Genomic DNA, 26315 nt, shown 5'->3' with positions numbered 1-26315 from the left:
AAGCAGATGCAGGTGCTCAAAGGGCACTCTCTCCCCGCAGCACGACAAAGACGAAGTTAGACAGAAAGCGCTTTAAAATACTTTCTCTATCAAACAAGAATAAGTCAAGATAAAAACGAAGTAAAAAGAACAGAAAAGCTATGCTGGAACAGGCGTGAAGATCACACGTAGAAGCACTAAGAAATGCAATTAAATTTGTATCAAATTATACAATTTGATACATAGAATTAGAGAAAACAAATTAAAACAACGCAGAAAAGCATGACAGACACGGAAGATGAAGCGCATACACACGCACCCCTGCACGACCCCGAGGCCCCTGGTCCCTGCTGGACCCTGCAACTCATTTACCCAGCCCGCTGCTTGGAGGTGGAGCGCTTGACACCTCAGCCATCTCGCCCTGGGCCAAGCTGAGGGCACCCATGTCGCTGCTCACTCTCCACCCCCTATCCTCTGAACCAGAGGCCTGTCCTTCCTCTTCCTCTTCCACCTGGCAGCCAGAGCAAATCATTCCAATACTGCAAATCTGGGACTCTTGCCAAGAGGAACTATTCAAAGGACAGGCTGAAGGACTATGTCTCAAACCCATTCCGCACCTGTGGTCTCTCTCCCTCAGGCCTCAGCAGGCCGCACTGCTCTTCCTTCACCTCTCCGTGCAGTCTGAACTGCAGCCCCCACCGCACGACCTTCGCACATGCTAGGCCCTGGACCTAATCCATTCCAAAGCACCTACAGGCACAAGTCATTCACACGAGCACAAACTCACACACTCTGTTCAGTTGACTTTCCACTCATCACTCTTCAAGTCTCAGTTAAAACATCACCTCCTCAGGGGCAGTCTTCCCCACCATTCTGCCAGACCAGCGGGGACCCGGCTTATCATACTTCCCACGCAGCCTTACTTCCATACGTGCTGCCAGTCTCGGCCTGTAATTAGACCTCACTGTGAGTCACTGAGCCCCCTTGAATACAAGCTTGGGGACACAGCCCTTCTCCATTTCTGCTTACCACTGGAATCTGTCACTGAGCACGGTATGTGGTCCCAGGGACCCTGCAAAGAACGACGTTGAAACAGTGAACGAATGAACGTGCAGAACTCCCAAAGAACAAGACAAAGCACATGGACCAGAAGTACAGAGAAAAGACCATTTTTCAAAGTTGGAAAACCAAAAACAGAGCCTGGAAACCAGCAGGTTCTACATATCAAGACAAATTGGTGAGCAAAAAGCAATATTGCTCAAGACAAAAAGAGAATCCTACAAGATTTCAAACAGAAAGGTACAGATATCTTCAAAGATGGAAACAACATGAAGGCTAGTTTCCAATGCCTCCCCTGCAACACCAGCAACAGAGAACAGTGTGCTGTTGGGAGGCATCCGATGAGAAATACTGTGTTCTGGCTCCTTGGTGGAAAGCAGAGCCCTTTCCATTATTTTACTTCCTTGCTCTTCAGTCCTTTCTCAATTTCTTGGTTTGAAAGGAACAACTGAGTAACTGGGGAAACAAGCACTGAGCAGCGCGCACCGTGTGGCTCAACACTCTGTCTGACACAAAGCCTGACCAAAAAATGATGCCACCATTGTGGGCTGGCCATAACCAGAGACATCATGAGAAAACCTGTGTGCTGTGAATGTGTAAAAAATAAAAAGGAAAACTTCAGCACAAATCATTACCAAAAACAAAGGTAAATGGTGCACATACCACTCACAAAAATGCAAAACAGAAGAGAGGTACCAAGAAAGCATTAACTCACAACACAGCCAGGCACGAAAACACAGCAGTCAGACGTGCAAAGCCCTGACAACCAGAAAATGCCTGATGCTCACCACTGCTAGCAGACTGTTCCACACTGAACTAAAACAAATCCCAACAATCTACTGTCTACAAGGATTAAATCTAAAATAACCCGGAAATATAAAGGTGACAGTAAGGGTGGAAGAGGGAAGCAAGTATGTCAATTAAATTGTGAACAAAGGAGAGAAAGCATGGCAGTGTCAGACAGAGAACAGGTCACGGCAAAGATTAATCACTATAAAAAAAGATACGACTTTATTAATAGATGACTACTCAGTAATGAGGATATGAACGTTTACTTACGTGCTTAAAAGAACTTCAAAAATAGAGCAGGTGAGAACTGTTAGAAATATGAGAACAAAAGGATGAATGTAACTGTCCTGAAAGAGATGAGCTCCTCATTATCAGTCTGTGGGAGATCAAGTGATAAAAGTAAGGTCCTAGGAAGACTGAGCAACAAATTTCCTAAGTTGCAATAAAGACCAAATTTTAGTCCCTATACTAAATATATTATCTTTCAGGTAAATGGGATCTAACATTTCTCACATTTCATAATGAGTGATCTTTTCTTTTTTAATTGAGGTACAGCTGATGTACAATATTACATAAGTTTCAGGTATACAACACCGTGATTCACAACTTTTGAAGGTTATACTCCATTTACAGTTATTATGAAACATCGGCCATACACTTTGTGTTGTTTGTATACAGTGAGTGACCCTAATGTCAGACACTAATAAATACCATGCCGTGCCAAGACACAGAAAAAAACAAACTAGTGCCAAGTGCCGGTTCTCGAGCGGAAGCCAGAGAGGCGGAGAAGCTGAGGAGAGCTTGTGAACAACGCCACAGGGCTGGCGGAGATGAGGGAATTCAGAGGCCAACGGAGAAGGAATAAATGCCAAGACTCCTAGGGACTAACCCACAGAAGCAGAGCAAGTGAAGACCGATCGGTCAGCCAGAAAAAGTGAAGCCCACCTTCAAATCCGATCGACCACAAACTGGATTTAAGATGACCTGCTGCTCCTGTGCCCACCAGCCAGAAGCAGAGGATTAATAAATCCGCTCTTTGGGAAGAGACCATCATCCTGAGCCTAAACCTGTCTTCACTTTTCAGACAATGTCTGTCAACCAAGATTGACAGGTATTCCAGGAAGAAACACTAAAGGAACAAAAGCAAGAAAAAAGCCAGGCAATGAAAAAAAAGACCAGAGTGGAACCAGACGTTTTGAGTTTTCAGGCATGGACTTTGAAATATGCTTAATATTTTCAATGAAATTAAGGACAAGATCGAGGAGAGGGTTTTGGCATGGAACTTGAGCCCTTTATTAAAAAATCAACTGAAAATTCTAGAGCTGAAAGAAAATAAGTGGAATTAAAAACTCAACAGACAGATTCAACAACAGACAAGAAACACCTAAGAACACAGAAGAAAGATAATAAAACATCTAGAATGAGGAAAACAGAAAATATTTTTTAAAGAGTACAAGAAACATAGAAGTCAGGGGAAAGATGTAACAAAAAAGTCCCAGAAATAAGAGGAAAAAATAATGGGTAGGAGGCAACACTTGAAGAGCTAATAACCAAGACTTCCCCAAAACTGACAAGAGAAGGGAAACACAGCTACAGATTTTAGAACTGCCAGGAACACTAAGCAAGATAAATACAGAGAACCATGCCTGGAAAAATCATAGTAAAACAGCACAGTGCCAAAGGAAAAGAAAAATCTTAAAAATAGTTGGAGGGGGAGGGGAGGAGATACATTATCATGCGAGGGAAAACAACAGGACAAGTTATTACTTTTACTAAAAATAATAGAAGCTACAGTACAACAGAATGACATTTTTAGACTCCTGAAAGAAAATGACTGCCATGCTAGAACTGTATAACAAGCAAAAACATCCTTCAGAAAGATGAAATAAACAAAACAAAAATAGAAACCAAGACCAAAGGAATATTAAAGAGAATTTTTCACAGAAGGACTATTACCCCATACGGATCACAGAAATACAGAAAGAAATGAATGGCAACAGAAAAGGCAATGTTCACTGCAAACCTAAGTGACTGCTGACTGTACAATAATGTCCTGTGAAATTTCAAATATATGTAAAATTAAGATATATGACAAACTGCAGAGAGGTGAGAGGCAACTACAGAGAAGCTTCCTTTTAAGTACCAGAAATTAAATTTCAAGAGCAAAGAAGAGTGTGCGTGTTTAGTTGCTCAGTCATGTCTAACTCTGCGACTTTATGGACTGTGGCCCGCCAGGATCCTCTGTCTATGGGATTCTCCAGGCAAGAATACTGGAGTGGGTTGCCATTTTCTGCTCCAGGGGATCGTCCAGACCCAGGGATTGAACCGGCATCTCTTGCATCTCCTGCACTGCAGGCAGATTCTTTACCTCTGAGCCACTGGCTTCCCTTAATGAAGAGTATCGAGTTCAAAGACTCTAAGATCCCTGCATTGTCTGGGAAGCACTAATCTGGATGGGAGGTTAATAAGTCAAGGACATATTTTACAATCTGCAAAATAATATCACTAAAATATGTATATGAAATAAGAGAGGGGAGAAAATGAAATAATTCATCCATTTTAGAAAGAAAGATACAAAAAATATAAAATGTGAGACAAAGAGAAAACAAGTAATAATACATGGGATTTGTACCCCAATACAAGAGTACCTAAAACTAAGTATAGATTAAACATAAACCAATGGAAGACATCACCCAATTAAATAATCCAACAGGGAATTAAAAAACCCACACAACTGTATGCTGCTTACAACCTTAAATATAAACAAAAAAAGGTTTAAACTGAAAAGATGGAAAATTCTGCCATTACTTAGAATACAACTAGTAACTGAAATAAAGGTATTGCAGCTAAAGCAACATCAAAGTAAACTTTAAGGCAAAAAACATAAAGGGGTCAATCTAGTAAGAATATAAAATAATCTTAAATTTGTATGCATTTAATAACAAGCCTGCAAATATATAAAGAAAAAATTAACAGGATGAAAGCAAAAACCAGGTAAGTCCAAAACCACAGAGAAGATTTTAATAAATCTCACTCAATAACTCAAGGACTAGCAGAAAAGCAAGTCAGAAGGTTATAAAAGATTTGAGGAAAATGATTAAATTTTTGTCCTAATCAACGTACAAGAACTACTGAGTGTAAATTCTGTTCAAATGCACATGGAACATTTGAGGAAACACATACACAGGTCAGCAGCAGACACAAAAGAATGTGAGTCCATTTACACCAACCATCTGAGACAGTCGGCACAAATCCAGCGTATCACATGCAGGACGGTGGTTCCTCTGGAGGGGGCTAGGGGACAGCTGGGCAAGATCACTTAGGGGAGCTTCCCGGGGCCTAGACACATTCCACCACTGAATCTGGGTAGTGGCTACAGATAAAGCTCTGCCCACTCACTTGTGCACTTTTTAGCTGGGAAGTCATATTTCAATTTTTAAAATTATTTACAATATACAAACTCAGTAAAGCAGAAATGCTGCTTTGACAAACTCCTTTGAAGAATTAGAGTAGTTAAAATATACCTTCAAAACAAATCTGTAAATTTTGTGATAAGGCTGGAAATAATTTCTAAATTATCTCATGTTAGATAATGCAAAGAAAAGAAGTATAAGGGGAAAACGAGAAACATTTTTCCCTGACAACTTCTGCCTATTACTAGTGTATGAAACCTAGTTTTAAAATGGGGGAGGAGGGTAGGAGGGAAGCTAAACCAAGCATAGCCAATGAGGGCAAACTTAGAGAAAGAGAAAGGGGTAACGTTGAACCCCCCCAAATACAGAGCTGACTATCCAAAAGCACACACAGAATCAGCTCATAAAGAAATTCACACACATGGCCAAAGACTGTGAGAGACGTTCGACTTCACTTTGATAATCAAAGAAATAAAACAAATTCCCATTTTTATCAAAGTGGCATAGATATTATAAAATTTTAACAAATGGCATTTGTTGAAAGGATAGAAACCACTTCATGAAGTTCAACTCATACAAGTTCTAAAGGCCTTTTGGCCATAATATACCGAAAGCCTTTTAGTTTTCATAGATTAACATTAGCATGTTTAATTATCGAAAACATTTCATGCTACTGCAGAGGCTGGGATATGAAGCTAGCAAATCCCCTTTCTTCATGCTGCCATTATGCTCTCTGGCCTTCTAAGGGGTGATCCCACTTGAAGGTGAGAACACAGAGGACTCTGTCTACTCCCCATCTTCTGAGATTTCCCGTGGCCACAGCTCCACTTTATCAAGAACCTAAAGGCACATCTGTGTCTCTAGCTGCATCCCAACTTCACTTGTTCTTAAAAAGAAGGCAAGCAGACCCCTTTCCAGCTGCAAAAGTCTCCTTGCTCCCATTTCTTCCACCAAACCTGAATAAAAATCTCTGTTGTTGTTTAATTGCTAAGTCATGTCCCACTCTGTGTGACCCCTTAGACTGCAGCCCGCCAGGCTCCTCGGTCCATGGCATTTCCCAGGCAAGAGTACAGGAGGGGTTTGCCATTTCCTTCCCCAGGGGATCTTCCCCATCCAGAGATCGACACCACCCCCGGCCCTGTCTCCTGCATTGGCAGGTAGGTTCTTTACCACTGAACCACCAGGAAAGAAAACTCTCTACTCTCCCCCAAATATTTCCTTCCATCTCCCCTGGAAGACTCTTGTCCCTCAGGTCCTTATGTCTTTATGAGACAATTCTTTGGCCATTTTAGGGGAAAATTAAAATGGAGTCTTTGTTAATGTGGAGCAAAATTTACTCATTCTTTGCCAGATACAAAAGGTTCCCATCTGTTGGCTGATTCATGATAACAGCGACTTTCACTGCCGAATTGTTTGTATCAGGCACGCAATTTTAGTTGAAGTTGTGGAATTCGGAAATTACTACTGGAATAGCTGGACAACCAAATGAGATATTCCAGGAACTGAAGTAGCTTCTGGGCAAATACATTCATTCATTCTGCATTCACTTCCGCAAGCACATGGCACCAGGCACTGGCAAAGTCTGAGGCCAGGCCCTGCCTTCTAGGCCCTGCACGCAGATTCCTACAGGGTGCTGAACGGGAAGGGACAGGTTCAGAGTTCAGGCAGGAAATGCTGCAGAAGTCAGAAGTGGGGGAGTGCCCAGAACCTACCAGCTCTCTATGGAAGCATGCCTTGGGGAACTGGGCACCAGTCAAGTGGCTCCAAACACTCCACCATGTATCCCCAAATTCCAGACGCCCTCACAGGTTACTAAGGGCTGGGGCGGGGGTGGGGAGGGGTGTCTCCTTATCTTGGAGTATTTCTGGGGAGCCTCACTATTAAGCTTTAATGTCCTTTCAGCACATGCTCAGATGAAAAGCTAGTTTTTACAGCACTCACAAAATCTAAAGTAAATGTGAAAGAAACAGTGCCTCTGCCCCGAGGGCTGGGAATCATCCACGACTGCCCCCACAGAATGAGCTCGACATCTGGGAGTCAACTATTCAGCACCCTGAACACGTGTTCCCATAGAGACAGGGTATAAACCAAGGTTCATTCTCCAACCAGGCTGACAAAGTTCCACAGGAATTCACATCGTACCAGAGCACAGTGCCATATTATTTTTATGGAGACATAATTCCTGTACAACTCAGCCTTTTACAGTATACAGCTCAGTGGTTTTCAGCATATTCATAAAGTTGTGCAACCATCACCACTATCTAATTTTAGAACATTCTGACACACACCCCCAACTAAAATCCGGTACCCATTAGCACTCCTCTGTCCAACAGCCCCTGGCCACCACTAATCTACTGTCTCTATAGATTTGACTATTGTGCATTTCATGTATATCGGATCATAAAATATGTGGTCTTTTGTGTCTGGCTTTTATACAGTATATTCTCAAGGCCCATCCAAGCTGTAACATGTATCAGTACCTCATTTACTTTTCAAAAGCCTAAAAGTTCACACTTTTTACCTCAAACAGGATTATACTTCTAAGAACTTAAGCTATGGAAATAACCAGAAATATACAAAAGGACCTATGTATAAGTGTACATTACAGTGCTATTTAATAGGAAAAAAATACAATATAGGGACTGCTTAAACTTATACATTCAAATAAGATGGAATACTATGCAACATTAATAAGCAAGACTTTGAAGGATATCATAAGAAAAGCTCATTATTAAGTGAAGAAAGTAGGTTAAAAACTAAAACCCAGTTGGTGGGAATGACACCAATTAATATATATTATTAGGTATCTTTGGGTAATAGGAATATAGATGGTTTAAACTTCCTACTTAAAAATTTTCTTCAATAACTTGACCAAAAAAGCAATTAATCTTTAATAACATTTTTCTACTGGAAGAAAAAACAACTTTTAGAATATTGCAATGTGAACAGAAATACACTCAGAGTTAAATGCAGTCCCTAATGTTTTTTAATTATTGATATATATGAAAGTAAGAAGAGTCAATTAATAAGTTATTTTTAAAAGTGAAAAGCAGAAAAGACAATAAATATAAACACAGAAACTGAATTAGGTAATAAAAAATGAATTGTTGAATAACCTAAGAACCAGTTCTCTCTTTTTGAGAACCAGTTCTCTTAAAAGCAAAAAGAAAAAATGGGACCCAATCAAACCTAAACCTACAAGTTTTTTCACAGCAAAGAAAATCATAAACAAAATGAAAAGACAACCTACAGACTAGAAGAAAATATCTGCAAATGATACAACTGACAGGGGCTTAATCTCCAAAATACACAAACAGCTCATACAACTCAGTGACAAAAAACAAGCAACCCAACTGAAAAATGGTTAGAAGACCTAAATTGACATTTCTCCCAGAAGACATACAGATGTTCAACAGGGACACTAAAAGATGCTCAAAATCACTAATTACTAGAGAAATGCAAATCAAAACTACAATAAGGTACTACCTCACACCGGTCAGAATGCCCAGCATCTAAGGGTCTATAAATGATAAATGCTGGAGAGGCTGTGGAGAAAAGAGAACTGCTGGGAGCAGTGGAAACTGATGCGGCCACTATGGCGAACATTATGAAGGTTCCTTAAAAACTGAAAGTAGTTTCCATACGATCCGGCAATCCCACTACTGGGTATCAATCTGAAAAGACTAAAAAACTGTAATTTGAAAAGAAACATGCACCCCAATGTTCGAAACAGCACTATTTACAATAGCCAAGACAAAGAAGTAAACTAAATGTCCAACAGATGAATGGATAAAGAAGTTGAGGTGTTCCATTGCATAACAATGGAGTATTACTTGGCCAAAAAAATTGGAATAATGCCATTTGCAGCAACGTGGATGGACCTAGAGATTATCATGTAAGTGAAGTAAGTCAGAAAGAGAAAAACAAGTATAGTGTGATATTGCTTATATGTAGAATCTAAAATACGACATAAATGAACATACCTACTAAACAGAAACAGACTCACATACATGGAGACCAGACTTGTGGTTGCCAAGGGGCGGGCGTGGTGGAAGAGGGATGGATTAGGAGTTGGGATTAGCAGATGCAAACTATTATATATAAAATGAATAAACAGCAAGGTCCTATTATATAGCACAGGAAACTACATTCAATATCCTGTAATAAACCATAATGTAAAAGAATATGAAAAACATATATATCTATGTATAACTGAATCACTCTGCTGTACAGAATAATTATAAATCAACTTTATTCAAATACAATCCTTTTCAAAGTGAATAATGACAAAAAAAAACAAAAGCTGAGCAAGTAAAATGAGAAGTGCGAAAGGGAGCAACATAATGTTGTAAAGCAATTATCCTTCAAATAAAAATAAATTGAAAAAAAAAAGAAATGTGAAAGGGGACTCAACCAGAGACATATGTTTAAAGTGCAAATACATATTACTAAATTAAAAGGTGTGGAGTAAGTGGGAAAGTAAATAACAAAAATGGACTAAAGAAGTTAAAAAGTTCCTATGATCAAAAATAAACCTTTTAGGTTTATTCAGAGTCTTATTATCTCCCTGAAAACTAAGTTCTCTCAAATTTTCAAGAAATTCTAAAACCATAAAAATGTTCCAGAGCACAAAAAATCATGGAAAGTTACTAAATGAATTACTTGCACTCTGAAATCAAAACACAACAAAGGATACCTCCTACCCAAAGAATTAAGCACTCACATGCTTTCATAAAATTCTAAATCCAAAATTAGGTTGTACTATTCAACATTATCAGGAACAATTTACTATTAAGAACTGTACAAAGCGGCTTCCCTGGTGCTCCCAATGCAGGGGCCCGGGTTCAATCCTTGGTCAAGGAATTAGATCCCACATGCCACAGCTAAGACCCAGCACAGCTAAAAAAAAAAAAAGAAAAACCTCAAAGAAGTGTACAAATACTCAAACCCAAACTGATCATCTATAATAAATTATTGTTTAAAACACTCCAGTGAAATTCAACACCTATTCCTATTAAACACTCTAAAAGCCACAAATCAAAGAATAATTCATTTACATAGTTTAAAACGTCTCTCCCCAGCCAGTAAGTAAACAATAGACCAAATAAAATAAGGACTAAAATAAAAGAGGCCATCAGGCAAGTCTGACTAGTTCAATGAGCCACAAAGGAAAACCAAGAGCAGTTAATTACACCAAAATAAAATAAGTAGAAGTTTAAATGGAGGAAGGAATATCCCATTTGGAGCAACAACTTAATCAATCCATAAACAAATAAATAAAATAAAACCTGAAAGTAGCTGAAACTAACATTAACTCAAAATGTTGGATCTAAACACGAAGAAAATTATCCACCTTGACTGAGTTACAAAAGAATTTTTAAAAATTGGAAAGGAAAAAAAAAAAAGAAAAAATTGGGAAGCATACTGTATTTCTAGATAAAATTACTTAGTAACATGAAGAAAAATATTGTAAAATACTCTATTCCTGTTATTAATATTAGAGTCATACCTTACACAGTAGGTTCTAAAGTCATCCCCTGAAGCCAAAATTGTAAAGTCATACAAGAAATGCTGTATAGACATTAAAAAATATGATGAACATTTAAAGCAATCAACACGGGAAGTGATCACCATAAATTGTCAAGAGAAAAAAAAAATCAAACAGCTGTTTCATCAAAAGGATCACTGTCATCTCATGCTATATGCTGCTCAAGAGACAGACATTTAGACGTAAAGATAATCACTCTAACGTGAGCAGCTGGGCTGCTGAGGTCACATGATTTTATGCATTTAGAACTTTTGCACAAAGTACAACATAATTTCTATACATGGGGGTGGTAGGGTTAAGTTTTAAAAAGAAAACAGGTATACTAAAATATTAACATTCTATTTTGAGGTGGCTAAATTACAGTTATTTTCTAATTGCTTCCACATTCTTTTCTGTATTTCCAAATTTTCTACAACGATCATGAAAAACAGTTCTCTGTGTACAACTGTTAAAGAAATATCAACATTCTATTTTGAGGTGGCTAAATTACGGTTATTTTCTAATTGCTTCCACATTCTTTCCTGTGTTCCCAAATTTTCTACAGCAATCCTGAAAAATGAATCTCCGTGTAAAACAGTTACAGAAACGCAAACTGCAACGTGTTTAAACAATTCGTTGGGACCCTCTCGTTCTTTTGTGCTTACATGTGCCAAATTCTCAGTTTTTCTCCAGCCTCTGTACAATTTTGAACCTTGAACTCAAAATTTATCAGGAACTGCTCCAAGCAGAGGGCAAAGGATGAAAAGTCTGAACTGCTCACACACACCCGTTCAAATTAAACAGGAAAACCACACGTGGCAGAGGAATCGAGAGGGGTGTCGTCCACAGACTCACCGTGAAGCTGTTGTTGACGTTCTTGGTGCTGGATTCAGCCACGCTGGCGTCGGTCAGGTCCACCTCATCAAATATGATCGACTGGAAAAACACAGGGGCCACAGTCAGAGGGGGCGAAGGCACACCCGGCCCCGGACTGCCCACCACTCTCCCTCGACCCCAGCCAAGCGTGTGAGAACTACATGGACCCCGAGTGACCTCACCCGACCCACTGCTGACAGCGTGCAGGGCTCACGGGGAAGCTCAAGACCTTTTCTAAGTCCAGGGAGCTCCCTAGTGACCTGCGCCAGTTAAGTCAGAAACACGTCCTCCCACGAGTTCACCCCACACCGGGGTCCAGGGTGGAGGTCCTCTGTCCCTTCGGCTTTACTTTCTCCACCTTGGCGCTTGGGGAGAAAGGTATTGGCTAAAATGAACGATTCTAGGGGAGGACAGACTGACCCAAACAGAAGGGACCCAGCCATGAAAGAAAACAAAGGCGCACGGCAGAGACAATCTGGTCCCGGAGAGAAAGAAGGGTCTAGAAGCAGGCCTGGGACACCCCCTCCCCACTCACCTCTCCCCGCCAAGTCCTCCTGTCACAGCCCCCCAGCTCCCGTTAACCTTACTGTCCCCTCTGGAGGAAACACTAGCAACTCAGAAAAGACTCAGCCTTTTAAGTAACTCCCCCCCGCCCCTTAAACTAAAATAACTATACGAGTCTTTTTTTTTAATGAAGGATGTGGTCAGAATCCTTTCTAAACAAGTTACTCGGTACAGTTTCAAATTTTAATTTACTAACTCACTAGGGATACATCTCAAAATACTAACTACTCAGATTCCAGTTTTTTATTAATAATACTAAAATATTAGCATCTGAACACAAAGAGTGGTGTTCAGAACACCAAAAACTAGGTTTGTAGACACACTAGTATCTGAAGTGTGCCACACCACAGTCGCCTAAGCCAGGCAGTGATTCAGGGGCTCTCAACAGCTCCTCTTCTGTCACTGGCGTCTGCCTGGTGATTCCAGCTATAAATCTTACAAAGATGACACATGGGAGGAAGGACCATGGCTAGAAAGCCCAGAGACAGCTTCTGTTCACACACCAAAAAGCCCAACACACTTTAAGCATATTTTTAGTTAGCTTCACAAGTATATATACTTGTCTCCAAAGTCATCAAGTTGCACACATTAAGTTTCTATACAGTGTTTATAAAAGTGTTTTGAAAAAAGAGAAAAAAGGTCTTCCCTGGTGGTACAGTGGGTAAGAAGTTACCTGCCAATATGGGGACATGGGTTCCATCCCTGGTCTGGGAAGATTGCACATGCCACGGAGCGACTAAGCCCACGGACCACAAATACCGAGCCCATATGCCACGACTAATGAAGCCGAGGGCCTAGAGCCTGTGCTCTGCAACGAGAGAAGCCCCACAACGAGAAGCCAAAGAAGCGCGATGAAGAGAAGCCCCCACTCACTGCCATCAGGAAAAGGCCCGCAAAGCAACAAAGACCCAGTGCGGCCAAATACAAAAAACAATAATAATCAATTTTTTAATGATAAAAAATATAGAAAACTTAGAGGAAAAAAATAGATATTTAGGCCAAAATAAGAGGGTTTTTAAGCCAGTGATCCTCAATCTTTCCAAAAGAACAATGGCTACTTGTAACATGGTTGCTTCTGTGACCTTTCCCTCCCCGTATCTCCCCACTGGTGACATATGACATTAAAGAAAAAGAAAATGAATTAGAAAAATCAATGTTCACAAGACATAAGACCCAGCACCCCAGAGGCTTACAAAACGCGCTCAGAATATCAGATCTAGAATCAAAGGTCTTTCCCCAGGGAGGACCCGGAGCCCAGCTTTCCCTGCAGCTTCTCGAGAGGTCTCCTCTTGCCAAGTGTCCTCCACTGAGTCTCACCTTGGCAGTCTTTGCATAGTACAGCGTCCGCCCTCGAAGCTTGAAGTATCTTCGTTTTGATCGTTGGAATGAATTGTTCTGTTTGGTCAGCATCCCCTCTTTGATGACGGTCTGGAAGCACAGAAAGGGATTCATGAGTGTGTATTTTCACGGCACCGCACGCTTATCCACTGACAGCCCAGAGCATCTGTGTGTCTCTAATGGGCCAACGGCCTAACAGAAGAACTATTTCTCATCCTCTGCGCAAACCCCGACCTATGGACAGGCTGAGTGGGCAGTGGGGACAGGATGACCCGATCCTCCAGGGGGCGATGGCCTGCCTGAGCGGCGGGGAGGCGGGGCCAGAGGCCCAGGTGTGCCCAGCACGTGCCCCGGGTGGGGGTCGGCGGAAGGGGGCGAGGGCACGCAGGACGACAGTCAGGAGCCAGGCCCCTGTTCTCCAGCCTCAGCACTGGGTAGTTCTCGGCTGTTCTTGGCCTGGCCTCCGTGCCCTCTGGCCTCCTGCCATTTCTCAGGAGCCGGCTGCCAAAACTGTCGACGTAGGTTGCTACGGGGTTCGGCGCGGCCCAGGCCTGCCCCTCCTCGGCCCTCAGCCCTGATCATGGGCCGGGCGTGTGTGTCTACCCACGCTGCAACACAGAGAGGTGCCACCAGCAATATCACTGAGACTCCTCCACCCCCAAATCTGACCAGCCTGCCACCAAAGCACTAGTGCAGAGAGAAGCATGGGGTGAAGGGCAGTCCGCTCGGCTCGGCGCACACACCCAGAACAGGGCAGGGCCTCCCCGGAGCTGCATCCTGGACGCTGAGCCCAGAGCCGCACCACTTACAAGCCAAGCGCTCAGGGTCCTGCCTGGTCACCAGACGTGCTGGACCACTCGGAGCTGCCAACAGTCAAAACTAAGCAGCAAGGCACCCTGACACCGAAGCCAGGCTCCCAACGAGTGCTCTGCCCAGCATCTCCCTGTGCAACAGAGGCAGAACGCGCAGAAACGCTGCTCAAGGACAAGGACATCGGTCCAGAGAAGCTTCTCGTCGCATCACCTAACCCCATGCAGCTCTGCACTTTAGGTCACTTTTAAGTGGCTATACGAAGCACCTGGGCTCCTGTGGCCACTGAAGACGATGTAAGGCGAAATGAGACACAGAAACCCTACGTCACCCAAACACGTCAGAGGCGAGACCTGGTCACTGCTGTTTGTCTGTATGTCCCTCCGTCAGCCAGCTCCTAACGGGGGAGGCAATGGAACCTGGGAGGCACTGCTGCTCCCCACAGGCGAATGCTGGAGACAGCGCCCCCACCCCGGGCACACGCACACACATACACACACCCCCTCACACCCCACCAGCGCCTGGCCGTGCACAGGTCCACCCGAGCGCCCCGCGCTCCCGTGTCCAGCTGCTCCTCTCGATTCCCACCGCAGGACGTCCTCTCGGAGTCCCGGGGCAGGGGGGCTACACAGCTGGCTCGCGACCCCATGCTGGGTCCCTCAGGGCTGGCCCAGCAGTACAAACAGCAACCTCTCCAACGCCCCAGAGGATCAACTCTGGGGGAAAGCTAGTGAGGAACCGCTGCACTTATCCTGGGGCGGGATCCCTCACTGTTGTCTCTGAGGAGGTCACCCACCGCTCTTCCAGGTCACTGAGGAGGAGAGACGAACACAGCATGACCCGACAATGCGGGAGAGACACGTGCTGGCCCATGGCGTAGAGAAAGCCTCCTGACCGAGGAGCTTCGGGCAGAAACCGGCCTGCGCTACGGGAGGACTGCCAGGTTGCGTCCGAGGATTCTTTTCAGACCCAAGTCCACGCGTGGATGCTACTTCAACATGCTCTTCAAAGACAGGCCGCTGCTTCCACGCCGCGCAGTGCAGACCCACGATGCCTGCACCACCCGCCCCACCAGGCGAGCCTCTGCTTGGGACCCCACAGCTCCTGCTCACGGACCCAGGCACCTCTCCTTGCCCCCAAACATCTTCCTTCCTTACCTCTGCAGGGGAAGCAATCACCTCCATCGCTTTCCCAAATGCAAAAAGAAAAAGGAAAAAAATTCTAAAAGACAACAAAATCACAGGCCGAGACCCAGAAAAGTTAAAAGAAGTTCTTTTTAAAGGATAAATGCCGGAGTATTCTTCTTGCATCTCCCGCTACACATGCCACACATAAAAGAAAAGCAAAATTAAAACAAATACACTCCAACACACACACACACACACACACACACACACACACGCACATCTTTCAGAGAGCGGATGAGAGCTGCGATCTCGGGCTACCCAAGGAGAGCTGTCGTTCTATTTATAGAACAAGAGTGCTCAGAAAAAGACTCTGGTGGGTTTCAGCGGAAGGGCTGGGGAAAAGATAAAGACCAGTATTTCTTTGAAGCTTTCTCAGAAACTGCATTTCTTCTCACATTTGGTGCTCGTGAGGACTATAGATATGCTGCAGAATATTTTTAACACTCAGTCAAAAGCAATGAACTAAATAAAAGTGGTCAAGAAAAGCACACCCCTGACTAATCAGCTGTGCTTTGCATTTGGCAGCCGGTAAGTGGCACCCACAGGAAACGGCTCAGCTCACACGGCTCTGCACACCCACCAGAGCAGAGGACCAGGAGTCCAAACCCAGACCCGAGAGGCCAGGCTCTAAGCATCACTTTGTCAAGTTCTCTGCACAAGTGACAGGGCCAGTTCTGTCCTTCAAGCTGTCCAGGGCATCTCCCTCACTCTCAGGGAAAGGAAGGACTGAGCTGCAGAACACACGGGCGCTGAGGATCTGAGCAGCCAGCAGAAAGGGAGCACTGGGCCCGGCTCCAAAGGGAGGACGCCAGTCCTGGCTAGGCTCTGGGGGTGGGGGTGTGGGGGGTGGAGAACCCGGCAGGGTATTCAGCCTGTGCCAAAGCGTGGCCCTGGGTGCCACAGCCACCCGCTGACCCCTAGAGAGGTGCACAACCCACAGGCGAAGACAGCCCAGGCACCTGCCACAGGGAAGGCTCCAATCTGCAGTCATCCTGCTCAGGAGCCAGGAGCGGATAAGGCAGCTCTGGGAATGCCCTCCAAATGCACCAACCGGCAGGCGGAGACGGCGAGGGCAGGCCTACCTACGGGACTTGGTGTCCCCAATCCCAGGGAGTCGACCCCTCTGCAAAGGCAGTGGAACGCCTTCCCTCACCTCCCCTACACCCTCCCCAGACAAGCAGTGGCCACCGCTCCGCAGGCTCCAGGGACAGCTCAGACCCAGGGAGGACAGAGCACAGAGGGCACCAGGGAGGGAGCACTTGCCGCCAGGGAGGGTGGCCCAGAGCCGGTCTGAGCAGGCGGGACAGAGGGGTCCACAGCCCATGGAGGGCTGCAGACAGAGCCCGCGAGGGCTGGTAGCTGACCGGAGCCCCACCAACTCCCTGAGGGCACACCTGTCGGTCACAGGGGCCCCGGATCAGGGGGGTGGTTTCTCAGGCTGCAGAGTTTAGACGGACGGTCTTGGCCACCATGTGGAGGGCAGGAGTTGAGACTGAAACCAGGAGGCAGGTAGAATTTTCCCTCCAGACACTCTTACAGGATGGCAGCCTGTAAGTGAGGTGCATCTGGGAGGAAGGAGTCATGGTCACAGGCATGAGAGTGTTCAGAGGACACACCACAGATGGGACGATGGGGGCGACCCCAGGGGTCTCCTGGAGGAGGACGTGCCTCGTCTTGGACACAGCGACTCTGAGGCTCGGGGACGCTGGGGGAGCCGCGCTGAGGGCCGGCGGCGAACTGTGCGATGGGGGCGTGTGAGAAGGTTCAGCGGAGATGCCTCTACGGTGTCCCTTTCGGGAACGGAGGGGAAGGAGAAAAGGCCCAGGGCACTGAGAGGCCCAGGACACCGACGTCAGGTGCAGGGAGGAGCTGGGGGTCCAAAAAGGAGGACAAGGAGGAAGTGGCACGAAGCCGAGGAGAGAAGGCACCCAGGGGGCCTCAGGGATGCCGGCTGAGGGGGTGCAGGGGCCGGGAGGGGCTCGAGGCGGCAGCCACCAGGAGTCACCAAGGACCCACCGGGGCAGGCGCGGGACCCGACCGGGGGGACGCCAGGCCAAAGCACAGTGAAGGCCACCAGAAGGGAGGAAGCAAAGATGGCAGGCTGGTTTTTTGTTTTTTAATTTCCATATTTCTTAACTTTTTATGAGCATGGAATCATACTGTACATACCGTGCTTGAGCTTCCTATTCTTTCTGTAATCATGTGTTATCAACAGCGTTCCATATTAGTAAATGCGTCTCTGTCTGCTACAGAGTTTTTCACAGTAGTGATGAGCATAAATCATTCAACACACTCCCACTGCTCGAATGTTTAGAACGCTTCCTGCTCAGCACTGACAATAAGGCTTCAAAGACTTCTGCCGCAACTGGAGTATCTGCACATGTCCTGAGCTACTCCTTAGAACCAAGAACCAGAAAGAGAACTTGGGGGTCAAAGCTCAGATGCTCACAGGGTTGAAGGCATGACAGGTGACCACAGGCGGCGGGGGGCGGGGGGGGGACACTAGTTAGTGGACCGGCACAGGTCATCATCTAAGGGGAAGGATGCCATGGGCTCACACCTCACACACCACACGGAAATCAGCACAGAGTCAGTGCAGAAGGTGAAACTTGAAAAGCTTCAGTAGACAACACAGGACCATTTCTCTAGGACCTTAGGACTGGAAAAAAATTTCTCAAATAGGATTTTAAATACTAAACATAAACCATAAGGTCTCTAAAATCAACTTCATTCCCACCGAGAACTTCTTGGTCATGAGACACCTTACAAAGAAATGGAAGAGAGAAACCACATCAGGGAGAAGATACATGAAGTACACAGCCAGAGAGGACGTCCAGAATATTCTAAGCAGCCCTGCAAAAGGACAGCAAAGAGAGGCTACTAAACGGAAAAGCAGCAGAAAGCGTGAACCGTGGTGATGGTAAGTCGAATGATGACTAAATAAGATGCTGAACTGCAGGAGGTTGGACAGAAGAGACCCCAGGAGGGGGCACCTGAGTGCCCTACCGTGGGGGGCGGGGTCACGCACACGTGTCACCACTTCCATCACAGCCTACATTTATGTGGTGTGCAAGGAGAAAGGGACAGACCAGGCTAACGAAAGGATGGAAGTGAGATCGCAAGCAGAGCTTTGCTGATGCTGTCAATGTGTTTTCAGTGTGTTCGCAGTTTCCTGACCACCCTGCCTGAGGCAGAGGGCTGCAAGCAGGCAAGCAAACAAAGGGTGAAGAGGATAAAATAAAAGAAGATAGGGCTGAAACACTAGCCACATGTTCACTTCAGCCTCTATCTGTCCTTCAACCTTCTTCATCCTTCCAAAAAAAATAATTACACAAACCTATGTTAGGCAACACCATCCAAAATTCAAAGTCCAAAAAAAAAAAAGTGGGGATACTAGCATAAAAAGTTAATATGCAGAAGAACTATTAAAATGTTTCTGGGGACTTCTCTGGTGGCGCAGTGGACAGGAAACCTTCTGCCAGTGCAGGAGACATGGGTTCAACCTCTGGTCAGGAAGACTCCACGTGCCGCAGAGCGATGCAGCCACAACTCCCGAGCCCACGTGCCGCAGCCACTGACGCCCGCACGCCGAGCGTCTGTGCTCCACGACAGGAGAAGCCACCGCGAGGACGAGGAGCCCTCCTCACCGCAACTAGAGAAAGACCCAGCGCAGCCAAAACAGTTCTTTTAATTTGAAACGGCTTCCTTAGGACTTCCTTGGTGGTCCAGGGGCTAAGGACTCCGAGTTCCCAATGCAGGGGCCCTGGTTCAATCCCTGGTCAGGGAACTAGATACCACACGCTGCAGCTAAGACCTACTGCAGTAAAATAAATAAATATTTTTAAAATAAATAAATAAGTGGCTTCCTAAAAAAAAAAAAAAAAGTTTTTGGGACTTCCCTGTCGGTCCAGCGGTCAGGACTCTGCGTGCGTTCTCACTGCCGGGGCAACTGAGATTTCACAAGCCACGCGGTCCAGCCAAAAACATAAATAAAAATAAAATAAAATGTTTCCATGAAGAAGCTAGTAAAATGTGTTACTTTAAATTTGCACATCACTTGAAATTTTCATGAGCATCTTTATATCTATTTGCCTTCTTAATAGAACAAACACTTAAGGTCTATGAGACAGACACTAACATTCTGAGTGACAAATAAGACTCCAGGTCACTAAGGGACTGAGTAATCTGTCCAAGGTTCAACAGCCAACGACAGACCACAAAAGAAATGTCAGGCCTCCTCACTCTAATCTCAAACCTTCTTCTAGGGTTTCAGTTCAGTTCAGTTCCATAATAAACAGGAAACAATCAGAAAATAATCTGTTCACAAAGCACAGGCATGAACAACATATCCAAACATATCCAATAACCTTTAAAACAACAGGTTATTTTAAATGCTTACTGAGTGAGTGCCCACCGAATCAACTACATACATGTAACACAAGCCATTTTTACCTTTTAATCCTCACACCAACTTTGGAGGCATGTAGTAATGTTCCCATATATTTTATAGACTACGAAACTGAGGGTCAGAGAAATTAAGCAACTCACTCAAGGCCACAAAATTAAGCAACTCACTCAAGGCCACATGGCCGGTAAACAGAAGACCTGAAATTCAAACCCAGAGCCTAGGCAGCCTGGCCAAAAACATGTGTTGGCAAGTCTAGGACCCTCCATCACGAGGCTGTCTCCCACACCAGATCAGGACAGTCCCAAGGCTACGGCTGCCGCACTGCTCTTATTCACCTTCGTCACCCGGTTCCCCGCACTGAGGATCCTGAGGACACTTTCTGCAACACATCATAAAGGGCTAATATCCCGAATCTATAAAAAGGCCTTTAAAACTGAGAAAAAACTAACAACCTGATTGGAAAATAGGCAAAAAAATATGAACAGACACTTCACAAAAAAATAAAAATAAATTGAATAGCCCTCAGACACAAGAAAAGATGTTCACCCTAGCTCATAACAAGAGAAAAACAAAATGCAACTAAAATACTATTCTCACCATCAGACTGACAGAAAGAAAACTGAAAAAAGGCAGCACACTCTATGGGTGAGACTGTGAAGGAAAACAGGCTGGTTCAACTCCAGGATGAGGTGAGCCCTGAGGAGGGGAAGCCAGCACAACCCCGCAGATCAGCCGTGCACCTGCCCTCGGTCCAGCAAGCCCACTCCAAGGAACCCACCCTCACAGACACTCTGGAAAAACCATAGCATGAGGTCTGGACAAGGATTTGTGCTGTGAACTAGCACAGCAAAAGACCGAAAATAATCCAAGTGGTGGAATAAACTCTGACACATTCAGGAAACAGAGTGCTGCCCCACTGGAAGAGGGATGAGGTGGTCCTTCAACAACTATGGAATGACCTCCAGCCTACAGTCAGTGGAGGAAGGCTCAGAACAAGCATGGAGTGTGCTGCCTATGTGTCAAAGGATGTGTGAGTGCGCGCATGCAAGCAGAAATTAAACTGAAAAGCAAACATGTGCACATATTATTTTTAAATTTCCAACCGGGAACAATGGAAGAATAAACCAAAATCATAAAATAATAAAAATGGCTATGTAAGGGCGAAGAGGACAGGGTAGACCAGACGGGGGAGGAAGCCAGGCCTCCCGGAAGGCACGCCATCTAAAAGGACTCGCCCAGAAGGGCAGCGTCTGCGGGGCAGCAGCCCCTCGGGGAGCCCACGTCCGCGGCCTCCCTGACGGTCCCACTCCATCTGCACGGCCACCTCCTAAGGGAGGCCGTGTGGACGTCCCCGCTCCGCAGAAACGGGCAAGAAGGAGGGACAGCACCGGCATCCGTGCCACTGCCCACTCCCCCCAGGACCCGAGTCCTCATCACCATCTCCCTCAACCTTCACCACCCTGTGAAGGGCCACTACCCCCTTTCACTGAGGAAGAAACTGAGGCCCCGAGAGGGCCTGTATCCATACAGGAGGGACAGAGGCAGAGTTCAAACCCAGGTCCGCCTGATTTCAGGTGAAAAGAACCCACCCTTCCAGGGTGGACACATGGGCAGACACACACAGCTCAAGGCACAACCTCCTCCACGACCCACAAGGTTGGCCTCCGAACACACGTGGGGGCTCAGTATGGCGCCAAAGACTCAGCCCGCCTCTGGGAGCCGAGAGAGGAGACTCCCGCTCCCCAGGGACCTGTGGAGTGAAACGCACTTCTCCTTCCAACAAATATTTATTGAACACTTAGTGAAAGCACTGCTAGGAATACGATGATGAAAAAGACAGGACCCTTGATCTTTAAGCAAGCGACATGCTGGTAGAGAGATACTCCTACAATATAAAAGGTACCCTAAGAATTTGCGTTAAATACTCAGGAAAAAAGAAGGGCTCGGGGGTGGGACTAGATGACACAAGAAAGAGACAACACTGACAAAAGTTTGGACTGGTGATGACTTAAACTCTTCTCCCTACTCTTGTGTACGTTTGGAAATTTCCATTATGGGGGTACAGACAGGGTGCTCTGGAAGCTCAGATGTGAAGGAAGCACAATGGAGGCTGGAGCTCAAGGCCCGAGGCCACTACTGCCTGGGTCAGAAGCAGCCACGGCCCTCGTCCCAGTCTCCTGATGGGCCAGATCCCCGACGAGAAGGTGCTGCTCAGAGCAGAAGACATCTGAGCAAACAGCTCAGACACTGCCAAGTGCTACAGAGACGTCAGAACAGCACCCTAACCATCATTACTCAGCTTCCTCGTTCCTAGGCACGTGCTCAACCCCCTGCCCCCTGGCCCGTTTTCAGACCTCAGGTGGAAATAAAGTCCAGCATTAAACAGTCCAGCGCGAGGCTGATGGGCCGACTGAAAGTTCCTTTTACTTTATTTGAGGGCACTCGGAGTCCAGCCACTACTGACACCTGCCAGTAACATCCTGAGACATATCCTTCCAGCGTGCTTTCAGTGTATAAATAAAACAGAAAAGTGGGGTTATATGCTATACAAATTATTTACTAATAATCTACTTTTCCAAAAATACATTGTGACCTGATCTGCTGTTATTTTCCATTTTGTTTCTCTACAACCTACTTCGACTTCATTTACTCAGATGCTTAAGGATGCTGACACGATTGTGAACATATCTAAGAACTGACAGTGTTTCATACATCATCTCAACGTCAAGCTAAACTGTACCTTATTTATCCCGAGACCTTGAGTTCTCTGCTTACGTTAAGCTTTTTATTTTCAACAGAGGAGTTAAAAGTTTAAATCAAACATAACTACAATGTTCCATATAACATACACACTGGGATTCTGTGAAACTTAAATCCTGTGTTTCAAAAATCATGCCCTTTTGCATATCTGGCTCCTTACATTTAATCCGTTTTAGCCCAACATTTCGAGCTGTGTCTCAGGACAGGCCAGAGAAGCAACTGCGGGCAGACTCGTCTCCACCTCCCGCTCCCAGCACACAGCAGCCACCACGGGGAGACAGACGCTCTCGGCGGGAGGAACCTTCGACCGAAGGGGAGAGTGCTATGCTTTTCTGTTTTCTTTAGCACAAAATAATAATGATCACTCAAGAAAACGCAGCAAAGAAATAAAAATAATCCAGACTGCACCAGCCAGCGTGACCCTGGACGTGGGTTTGGAAGCTCTCAACTTTGCACACAGCTGAATGTCTATACATACAGGCTCTCTGCTCTCCCAGCGTCACCAAGTACCGTCCAAAGGACCACTCTCCGCCAGCTCCCGAAGGGGTGAGGAGGCCGAAAGGGGGTCCTCGCTCTCCCACCTCCCAGTGCTGTGGGCGCCTCAGCCCCGTCGTGGCAACCTCCCTGCAGTCGTGAAGGCGAGGTGAAACCACCTGGGCACCGGGCAGGGCGGACCAGTGCCAAACAGGTGTCAGCCAATGTCATTAACTCCCTGAGTTAAACCGAAAATGCTTCCGGGCCTGCAACGTTTTGTATTTAATGGTGCGATAAATGTGTTGTCCATGAAGTTTTTTTCACGTTGAAGATTAGTCCCCCGAGGCAGGGTCCCACCAGTGGAATTACCAGGGCAAGAGTATGCAGTTCCTTGGGGTTTCTCACACATGTCACCGAATCGCTTATACCCAAGTGTGCGCCAGAGGGCAAAGCAGCTACAGGTTTCTATAAACGGCAAGATCCCGGCTCATACACAATACTGGTTAAATACAAAAAGACACAGAACATATGACTAGCACACTGTTAAAAAAAAAAACACTTAGGCAATTATATTTATAGACTCACACCTCAGTCTTGACAAATGTCGGACTTCATACAGTACATGAAAACTCTGAGCCACCAGAGAGAGAAGGGAGATAAAGAGCTATTTCCCAGACTTCCTTCTCACTCAGCTTCAAACACAGAAGCTATAAAACAGGATTGGATTTAATTAGGCATTTATTTCAAAGTTTTCCAAACCATAGAAGGAACTGAATTCACTCTCAACTGTGAAATGCAGAAGAGTTTCACGGCAGTAAAAATTCTGAGGCGCAGATACTTCCCGTGTAAATGTATTATACTCATCCGTAACAATAATTCTATTAAGAATCACTTTGGGACTTCCCTGGTGGTCCAGTGCTTAAGAATCTGCCTTCCAATGCAGGGGAGCCCACACACTAGGTAACCACTGAGCCCACAGGAACTACTGAGCCCGTGCGTTCCAGAGCCCGTGTTCTGCAACAGGAAAAGCCCATGTGCTGCAACAAAGACGAAGCGCAGCCAAAATTTTGAAAATTAAAGATAAATTTAAAATTTCTTAAAAAAGAAAACAATTACTACTGAAACCAGTCCAAAATGGCCAAGATAAACAACCAGTCTGCAAAAGTGCACTAGCTGGTTTTAAGTATTACAAGATATAGAGCTTGAGAAGCAGAATCCAGGTGAAAAAAAAGAAGCCCTCTTCAACCAGTGGTGCTAGGATAATTGGATACTCACAGGCAAAAGAATGAAGGTGGACCCTACCCCACACCTCATGCAAAAATTAACTCAAAATGGATCAAAGACTAAACGTAAGAGCTAAAACTAGAAAACTTACAGAAGAAAACTTGAACATAAATCTTCTTGACCTTGGATTTGGCAATGGTTTCTTAAATATGACACCAGAAGCACCAGTAAAATAAGAAAAAATAAACTAGACTTCATCAAAATTAAACTTTTATGCATAAAAGGACACCATCAAGAATGAAAAGACAAAATTCTAAATAAAATAGTAGCAACTGAATCCAACAACACATAAAAAGGATCCTACATCATGATCAAGTTGGATTCATCTCAGGTTCACAAGGATGTTTCAATATACACATGTCAATCAATGTGACTGTACCAACACCAACAAAGGGAAGATAAAAACCACATGATTGTCTCAATAGGCAGAAAAGCATTTGATAAATTTCAACATCCAATATGTTTAAAAAAAAAAACTCTCACGAAAATAGATACAGAGGGAATATAACTCAACATTAAAAAAGCCATTTACAGTAAACCCACTGCCAACATAATACTCAATGGTGAAGTCTTCCCACTAAAATCTGGAATAAGACAAGGATGCACACTCTTACCACTTACACTGAACACAGCTGTGGAAGTCCTAACCACAGCAATCAGAGAAGAAAAAAAAATAAAAAGTGTCTACATTGGAAGGGGAAGAGGTGAAACTGTCATCACTCACAGATGACATGATAATACATATAGAAAATCCAAAAGAGTTCACACAAAACCTATTAGAACTGATAAATGAATTTAGCCAGGCAGCAGGATACATGATTAATACACAGAAATCTATTGCATTTCTTTACACTAACAATGAAATATCAGAAAGGACTCCACGTTTTCACTGCCAAGAGCCCAGGTTCAATCTCTGGTCAGGGAACTAAGATCCCACAAGTGATGTAGTGTGGTCAAGGAAAAAAAAAAAAACATTGTTATATTAAAGAAACGCAAACAAAGCTAAAATGAAGTACCATCTCATCCCAATCAGAATGGCCATCATCAAAAAGTCAATAATGCTGGAGAGGGTGTGAAGAAAAGGGAATCCTCCTACACTGTTGGTGGGAATGCAAATTGGTACAGCCACTGTGGAGCACAGTATGGAAGTGCTTCTTCCACAGTGCTCCTCTTTCCTTTTAGGGAAAAGATTGAAAAGTTACCCTGTGATCCAGCAATCCCACTCCTGCATATAACCAGAGGAAACAACAGTTCAGAAAGATGCATGTGCCCCAGTGTTCACAGCAGCATGTTTACAACAGCCAGGACATGGAAGCAGCCAAGTGTCCATCAACAGAGGAATGGACACACACACAGACACACACACAATGGAGTATTACTCAGCCATAAAAAGGAATGAAATAACATCATTTGCAGCAACAGGGGTGGATCTAGAGATTATCATACTAAGTGAAGTAAATCAGAAAGAAAGATCAATATCACTTGTATGTGGAATCTAAAAAAATGATACAAATGAACTTACTTACAAAACAGAAACAGACTCTCAGACACAGAAAATAGACTTATGGTCACCAAAGGGGAAGAGGAGAAGGGTAAATTTGGATCTTGGGATTAACAGATACACACTACTATATATAAAATAAACAAGGACCTACTGCACAGCACAAGGAACTATATTTAATAGCTTGTAATAACCTATAATGGAAAAGAATCTGAAAAAGTGTGTGTGTGTATACACATATATATAACTCCAGTATTCTTGGGTTTCCCTGGTGGCTTAGACAGTAAAGAATCCGTCTGCAATGTGGGAGAGTTGGGTTCGATCCCTGGGTGGGAAGATCCCTGGA

The 26315-nt window shown here is 44.8% G+C and overlaps 1 protein-coding gene across 6 annotated transcripts in view; it reads right to left on the bottom strand.

Moving 5' to 3' along the window:
• DGKD (diacylglycerol kinase delta) overlaps positions 1–26315 on the bottom strand; it is a 110314-nt gene that overhangs the window by 66110 nt on the left and 17889 nt on the right. For 5 of the 6 annotated variants that reach the window (NM_001035282.2, XM_059883753.1, XM_059883761.1 and 2 more), the window contains 2 exon segments: positions 11623–11703; positions 13525–13635. In NM_001035282.2, coding sequence (NP_001030359.2) covers positions 11623–11703; positions 13525–13635 — 192 coding nt within the window. 6 annotated transcript variants of the gene reach the window in all.

Source organism: Bos taurus, chromosome 3 (genome assembly GCF_002263795.3).
Source record: "Bos taurus isolate L1 Dominette 01449 registration number 42190680 breed Hereford chromosome 3, ARS-UCD2.0, whole genome shotgun sequence".
Classification (NCBI taxonomy): Eukaryota; Metazoa; Chordata; class Mammalia; order Artiodactyla; family Bovidae; genus Bos; species Bos taurus.
The sequence above is the reverse complement of the archived record's forward strand: the minus strand, read 5'-3'. Positions and strand labels throughout refer to the sequence as shown.